Source organism: Solanum stenotomum, chromosome 6 (genome assembly GCF_019186545.1).
Source record: "Solanum stenotomum isolate F172 chromosome 6, ASM1918654v1, whole genome shotgun sequence".
Classification (NCBI taxonomy): Eukaryota; Viridiplantae; Streptophyta; class Magnoliopsida; order Solanales; family Solanaceae; genus Solanum; species Solanum stenotomum.
Window position 1 is genome coordinate 53,268,974 of NC_064287.1, and position 8,743 is coordinate 53,277,716.

Below are 8,743 nucleotides of genomic sequence, written 5' to 3' on the forward strand. Positions count from 1 at the left end.
TTTGTGAAGATATATGACATATTTATTAGATGATATAAAAGTAAATTTTATCTACTAAATTTTGTATGGACTTTATTTGCCATGATATTAATTAAGTGTGCTGAATTTTGCAATCCGAAAAGTTTAAAGGGTCTAGCATGATTGTAATAAAGCACGTGCTAATACAAGTCGATGATAAAAATCAATATATTTGGATGAAAGAAAATATATCTATTTGAAATAGGAACACACACATAGGTAATAGAAAAATACTCAGAAGTATATTACAATAAGAATAATTGAATGAAGGGTTTTTTTCCTTCCAAGAATAACCTATTTGTATGGCTACTTTTGTTAGCAAGTCCACTTTAAACTAACTAAAACAAGGAATAAGAGGATCAAAATTAATCTAATTGAAAGCTTTGGCGATTCATCGAGCTCAAAATGATTCAATTGAACATAATGGATTATGGTACAATAGTAGAATGATCGTTAAAAGGGGCTTACACTTCGAGCCATCTTCAACATGAACTCAGGTACAAGTCGTTTTCTTGGAGTCGAATTTGCTCTGATGGTTTCAGAGCTATCACCATGAATCAGCGTAATTAGATCATCTAACATATCATCTATTCCCTCTCATTGGATCCTAAACGTTAGCAAAGCAAGAATCAGAAGGGAAATAATCAAACGCGAATAAAGGAAGGACTATAATGTGTATAAGAACTTTTCGCGATATAAGAAAATGAGGCATCAGTTACCTGAAGAAACAAATTTGTATGTGTCTTTCCTTCATAGAGGATACATTCTGCTTTGACACCGAGAGGATACATTCTGCTTTAAGAGTATCAGCAAAACTCTTGTTGGATTGAGTGAAATAGCAAACTTTGCAAAAACTTTGAACCTATTTTTTATCGAAGAGTTTAGCATGTGCATATTAGATCTCTGTTAATGGTAAAGGACAAATACAAGACAAATGCATAAAATAGTCACCACTAATAGTACCTTTTAGTCGCCACTAATAGTCTCTTTTAGTGGCAACATCTGTCGCCGCTAATACTTATAATAGTCGCTACTAAAAGTATATTTTAGTTGCAACATTAGTCGCCACTAATAGTACCTTTTAGTGGCAACATTAGTCGCTACTAATAGTACCATTTAGTGGCAACATTAATCACCGCTAATACTTAAAATTGTCACGCCCCGAGCTACCCCCGAGACGCGTACATGGGACCTAGGACCACAAATGATCCCAAGCTAACCCTACTGGCATGATCATGAGCATACTCAAGATAATAAACTGCGGAAGCTAAATCATAAATAAAATGAAAAGATAGGGAATACCCATATAATATAACTGAGATAAATGATAACTGATGAGTTTAATATAAAGAAAATATTAACTCAATACTAAGCTAAATCTAACTATGTCTGAAATAAGCCTCTAAACTGACTAGAAATGTTGGGACATGCCCCAACTAGATCTAGCAAAACTGAAACTAAAGACTAAAAGCGATAAAGATAAACATGTCACTAGTCCTCGAAGAATGAGGACTCACCACTGATGTTGCTGAACTGAAGATCGGGAATCTATCTAAGCGTGATCTGACTTCTGAGAACCTGAACCTACATCATGAGAAGATGTAGCACAAGTATGCGTCAATACTTGAAAGGTACTGAGCATGCAGGATAGGGTAAAGCTGAAAGAACATATAACTGAACAAAACAATAAAGCAATCAAATAATCTGGACATAATATATATACTGAATAGTGAGCTAACTGAATGCAATGACCAATTTATGACATGCTGACTGAATACTGAATGAACTGTAAATGTGGTCAATGCAATAGAGTCTGACTGAACTGTGGGAGCTACTAATAACCGACAATAAAATCACATGAGTTAAATGTGGAGTCCGATGTATACGCCCCATCGAGAGGACACAATATACCCGGCCAAAGGTATAGAGGCATGGTTGGCGTGATCACTAAACTGATGTTGCCCACAGAAGAGACTTACACCTATGTGGCTCATAGTTCTGGGACTATATGGGTACGTTGAACCCTAATCCAACTCAGTATTATGCTACTCCCAATGAATTAAGGGGTTAACTGGTTATAATTGAATTTCTGTAAATACTGAATAGCTCAAAACTGAACATGCAAAATGAGAATGCAATAATTAATCTGATAATGATGCATTAATAACTGAGGCATGTATAATTGAATAACTGAGATATCTGACCTAGCATGTGTAATTCAAGAACTAAAGAAATACATAGCTAGGGTTCTGAAATTCATGCAATAAACTGAGTAATAACGTGATAATCTGATTTGGAACATTTAAATAACTAATTCATGATGATCTGTTGAAATTCTAGAAACCCTAGGTTTGTTCATAATCATGGAATCAAGAATCTGACTGAATTCTAGGGACCTAATGGGCGAAAGGAACCCACTAGTGAAGTCCCACATACCTGGTGACGAATTCCACGGAGAAATTCTTAGATTTTGGGGCTGGAACTGATGGAACCTTGCTGCGTTCTTGAACTAGGGTTCTTGACCTTTTTCACCTCTCTTGCTTCTATTTTTCTAAGTTTTGATTAATGATTTGACTTTGATAAGTTCTAGTTATGTTTCTAGGCTTAAACTGGCTAAAACCAAATGATTTAGGGTCTAAACGACGTACCTTATGGGTTAAACGAAATAGGAAAAGATCAAAAGACCCCTAACTTAATTGTTGTCGGAGTGATCGACGGATTGGACTGACGGGTCGTAGGTCAATCGACTGTCCGTCGATTGGAGTCATCGGTTGAGTCTACCCGACAGGGCTTCACTAAAACCAACATAACTTTTTACTCGGATGTCGAATTTTAGCAAACTCGGTGGCGTTGGAAAGAAGATTCAATTATATATCATATCATATATAGGTCATGGGACACATAATTCCTTTTGTGCTAAAAGTGATTACCATCTGAAGTTGACCAACTCAATAATTTTCCTCTAACTGGTTGCTGACCCTCACCTACGGTCAGACCTACGGACCGTAGATCAAACGACGTTCGTGCTGGTCGACCGTAGTTCGTGTCAGAGGCTGGATAAAGGAGTCTTGATCCACGGACCGTGGTCTGTCCTACAGACCGTGGGTCTATCCATGACTCGAGACTTAGCCGATTTTCTGAACTGGGTTTAGGGAAGGGTTGCAGTGGTGAACCATGGACCACCAGCACGGGCCATGGTCTGACCTACGGTCTGTGGATGGCAACCGTGGGTTGCACCTGGAACTTCTCAAAATCTACATTTTTTGGTCTGTTTCGGATACGGGGTGTTACAAAAATAGTCACCACTACTAGTACCTTTTAGTCGCTGCTAATATTTAAAATAGTCGCCACTAATAATATCTTTTAGTGGCAACACTAGTCATCGCAAATATCTATAATAGTTGCCACTAATAGTTTTTTCTATGGCAACACTAATCACCAAAAATCTATAGACCGTATCACCAAAAATCCATCGATAAAATTTGGGTTTTCCCGATCTGGGTCTCGTTTGAACTTAAAAATGTAGACGTTTGCCCTTTCGGACAGTATTAAATAGTCTAGGGAGGTAATAGGTCCTCATTAAAGTTTAGTATCGCAACAGCAAATCCGACCAAAGTTGAGATATTTTTCAGACCCTTATCCCTTTTTTTTTATTATATATACATATATATAGGAACAAGTTTCTAAACTATTTTTTAAATAATAGTACAAGATAACAGATTCCATTAACAAATAAAGTAGTCTTATGTTCGAATCTGACAATATTTATATTATAATCAAAAGGTTCAACGGCTAGAACGGTCAGAATTGACATAAATGTGAGTTATCATATAAAGGGAGAAGTTAGCATTACTTGGTGAAATAGGTTGAAGTATTTCGTTATCTGGATCAATCAACCTATTTTAGTTCGCTCTGTGTCATTTGATTTTAGAAAATTCATTGGATAGTATAGTTGATTTACATCTAACTATATCGAGGGAATAACTTTAACACTAGAACCCATAGGAACAAGACCCTTTTTTGTGAAAAATATCTTCTAAATTATTATCACATCATCGATAGACACAAAAAGCAAATTTTGATATCGACTATATGAAAAACTCAAAAATATTGCTTAGATAATTTTTTTTGAGTGAGACGTACACAATCTTCCTAGAGAAAAGAGCACCTTGCATCTTGCATCTACCTTTTTCACATTCCTCCCTCTTGCTCGTTTATCCATAGCTCTCTCATCTTAATGAAACTTTCTATGCTTTGAATTTTTTTCTTTCTTTTGAATGTTAAAAAATCGGCTAGAAAAAACGTCTTGTAACAGCAACACACAGAGGTAGTAGAAAAAGACTTAGAAGTATATTACAATATGAATAATTGAGTGAAGGGTTTATTCCTTCCAAGGGATTTAAATTACAATATTTAAAGGCAAATATAATCTTTTGATAATGTTATTTATTGATGACATGACATAGTGAGTGCGATACACTCATTAGTGGCAAATAAAAGGCTTTATATATTGAGTAAGTATAGAAATCACACTTGTTTAAGAGCTAATTACTTATATTCGGGTTAGTTTATAATATTATGAATTTTACCAGATTTTGGACTTCGGATACATGTATCTTACACGTCCTGATACATCACGATACATATGTATCTCTTGTGCACGCATCTAGATACATGTATCTCGGATATATTATGTCAAAATTAGGTGTAATTTATTTTAGATACACTGTATTCAAATGAAATTGCAAGTATTTGGCTCTTTCACTCGCCTATGATCTTCTATCTTGCTCTCCCCTCTCCTTGTATTTGGTATCCCAGTGTGCAGTACCATTGAGTTTAATTCAATTGAAGGTTAAACATGCATATAACATGAATCTAAAGGTCCTAAATAAAAAATTTACCAATTATTTGAAGGACAAAGTGCTAATTTCCCTTAATTAACATAAGTATTAATTCCTTATTAATTACATAGTGCAAGCATAATTCAACTTAATTAACATAAGTATTGGAGTATTTATTACTAGCTTAACTCCATTGAAAATCTATCATGGACTAAGCAATTCTAGAGTATCCAAATTCCAAACATACAATTGTCCAACTCCAACACCATATTTAACTAAACATAAATATAATATTAAGTTCTTGCTCAATATAATTTTTGTTGTTACTCAATTGATCTTCTGTTCATGATCCACCATCTGCAAACATGTAAAGAAGAAAGGGTGTAAATAATGGATCTGTAATCTTGAAAAAAAAACATAAGCTATATAAATTGTCAATGTAAATAAATTTTTGATATAATACATAAATAAGCATATAAAATTGACTGCACCTGACTAATAAACACTTTTAACTTTGATAGTGTACATCTAGACACTATTTGTAAGTGACTCTTTATGTAATGCATATTAATTCTGATAAATAAAGTAATTTATTTACCAAAAAAAAGTGTATGAGAAATACTTTTTCCAAAAACACTTTTTAGAAATTTGACGAAACATCAATTGTTGCTCAAAAATATTAATTGACCTAAACAAATAGCTCCTCACTGAAAGTGCTTGTTCAAAAAGAAACTTTACATAAAAATACTTTTCAAAATAAGTTAATTTTAAAAATTTGGCCAAACAGATTAAATTGTGTATCTCAAATCCAATAAAGATTACCATCTCTCATTATACCGTGTTCTTCGCCAATTGAAATATGTAATCCTTTCAACTCGTCCACAATTTGATGGGTTGGACCACTAGATAGGTCAACTAATCAACTCGTGAAGTAATAACACACACAATAAATTTTTATAAAATATTGTGATTTTTAATTAGTAGTTTTATATTTAAATTAATATATATCTTTCTTTTTTTTAGAATATTCCACTAAGGTCCCGTCCAGTCCTGTCCTTTTAGTTATTGGAGAGCCATACGAAAAGAATGAGACTATAAATGCGTGAATACATATTTAATCGAATTTTAGTATAAACACGAGATATCGAGTGAAAAATAAAAATAAAATTACAAAGATATTGGAGAGAATTTTACCAGGGAGTGGGTGTATAACAACAGGTGGTGGGTGGTTATCAATTGCTGAATGATCTAGTTTAGAGGAATGAGGTTGCATTGGAATTCCACCATAATCTGTTATCATAGAAAATTAAATTAAATTCAATCATATAAAATTAATTTATCTGATTTGATAAGTAATTTAAATTTATCATATAGATTTTCACTAAAATATTGAAAAGCTTTCATAATTTTCAGTATGAGAAAATTATAAAAAAAAATTACTAATTTAATTAAAATATCTATAAAAATAGCATTGAGCATTTTTCCATGAGAATATATTTTTTAATGAAAAAAATAGTGATAAGATAATACATCATTTGACTGACAACATTGTGTTTGGTTGACCGTACATATAGAATTATATCTACATTAAGTTGTGCATAAATTTATATTGATATATTATGGTTATAGAATAATAATTTTGATTTTAAATAGTTAAGGAGGATAATAAGACTCATGTATAAAATAAATATATTGTTAATTATTCTCAATTATGAAACAAGAAAATAGATTTTATCATAACATATAGCTAATTGAATAATTCAATACTTAATAATTTATTAAATTTATAAATATCATACTAAAAAGAATCAAAATTGTACATATCATTTGAATTGAAGATTAAATATGCTTAATCAGAAATCACAACGATAATAATAATAAAACTTATATTTTACATAAGCTAAAAATTTGAGATAGGAGAAGTTTACCTGGTGGTTTTATTGGTGTGCTAACATCATTATAACCATCATTAGGCATAATAGCCCTACGTGCTGTAACAAAGAAAATTTATGTTATAAATATATAATCTTCCCATTTTAATTTATGTGACAAGTATTAGTAGGTCAAACTAAATATATATATATATATATTCAGTGTAAATTTTGTGTAATCTCACAAAGTAGTGTTTGATGAGGAGGAAATATGTACAGACTTTACCTAGTCCCTTACCACAGAGATAGAGATGTCGTTTCTGATAGACCCTCGACTCAAGGAAAAACAGTATGGAAAAAGAAATAACAAAGGTAAAGAAGTACTCAAGGCAAAATACTATTAAAAAAAATGATAATTAATCATTCCGAACAGTAACTACAACAAAATAATACAATAATCGAAGTACAAAAAAAAAAAAATAGTAATATAATTTTCTACTAAAAAAAACCGCTCAATTTTACCTAGCTCCATCCCTATACATTACAATAAAGGGATTAATACTACACCTGTCAATCTTCTAGAGGTTGCTGAGAATAGACAGAGGATTATGACAAAAAAAGCTAGGAATAATGCTTTGTGATTCATGGAGATCAAATTGGAGCAAAAAGGAATTAATTTTATTATCTTATATGAGGTGATTATATTTTAATCAATAAGCTTATATGCTAGTCCTTTTATAATATTTCTCAAGGGATCATTGACAAGGAATTTATAAATGTGTGCACCCTTTATTGTTGGAAAAAAAAATCTATGACCAAAAAAATCACTTCCATTTTTCCTTTTTGAGGGCTTGACTCTTGGGCTAACATTTATAGGAAACTTACGTATTCTTTGGCTAATTAGTTTATCAATATGATCAAAGTATATATATTTATATATATATTATATAAATTAGATGACCAAATGATATTTGATTATAATTTTTCGAACATTTGATTTATAATATTTTAGTTGGTCAAGTCCTCTTAAGTTGATGACTATGATGTTTTCAGTCTTGAGTAAGCTTTGCTTCGTTAAATTTCTAAAACTAACTTATTTTGAAAAGTATTTACTTTTGGTGAGAAGTTATATTTGTGTTTGGCTAATCATTTGCAAAAACACTTTTAAGTAGCAAATCAACCGAGCTATTAAAATCTCTGTATGTTAAGAAATGGAACTTGTGTCTGACTCAAATGATCTTTAACAGTAATAGCTTAATTGCCGCTAAATATGTACTTTTAAAAGCAATTATACACTCTTTATAAATGTCCCTAAAGCTTATAGCGATATTTGATCCAATAGCAATTAACTAATGTCAGTAAAAGTTTTACCTCTCTTTATTAATGTGCATATTTATTGTTGTTAAAGACTATTTTTATGATTTTTGTTTTTTTCTTAGGGCTTGAATTGGATTGACATAAATGAAACTTCTTGTGGTCCACTTTTCATGTGCTAAGTTTTTTCCAAGTCGAGAAGTAGCTAATTTATTTTTATTATATATAGAATAGTCTCACCAGTCCATAGATTAGTCTATACGCGCATAAAATGTTCACATCAATTTAAATAATTTATCATGATTAAATAATAAATTATGGTAATAATATGTATGTAATTGACTATTTGTGAAGATATATGACATATATTTATTAGATGATATAAAAGTAAATTTTAGCTACTAAATTTTGTATGGACCTTATTTGCCATGATATTAATTAAGTGTGCTGAATTTTGCAATCTGAAAAGTTTAAAGGGTCGGGCATGATTGTAATAAAGCACGTGCTAATACAAGTCGATGATAAAAATCAATATATTTGGATGAAAGAAAATATACCTATTTGAAATAGGAACACACACATAGGTAATAGAAAAATACTCAGAAGTATATTACAATAAGAATAATTGAATGAAGGGTTTTTTTCCTTCCAAGAATAACCTATTTGTATGGCTACTTTTGTTAGTAAGTCCACTTTAAA

The 8,743-nt window shown here is 31.5% G+C and overlaps 1 protein-coding gene across 1 annotated transcript in view; it reads right to left on the minus strand.

The window, feature by feature from the left end:
* Positions 1–234: 234 nt before the first annotated feature.
* The window catches only part of LOC125868177 (probable isoprenylcysteine alpha-carbonyl methylesterase ICMEL1), a 15,882-nt gene continuing 7,373 nt past the window's right edge, over positions 235–8,743 (minus strand). The window contains 2 exon segments of the mRNA XM_049548793.1: positions 235–613; positions 615–625. Of these exon segments, the coding sequence (XP_049404750.1) occupies positions 472–613; positions 615–625 (153 nt within the window). The 3' untranslated portion in view covers positions 235–471.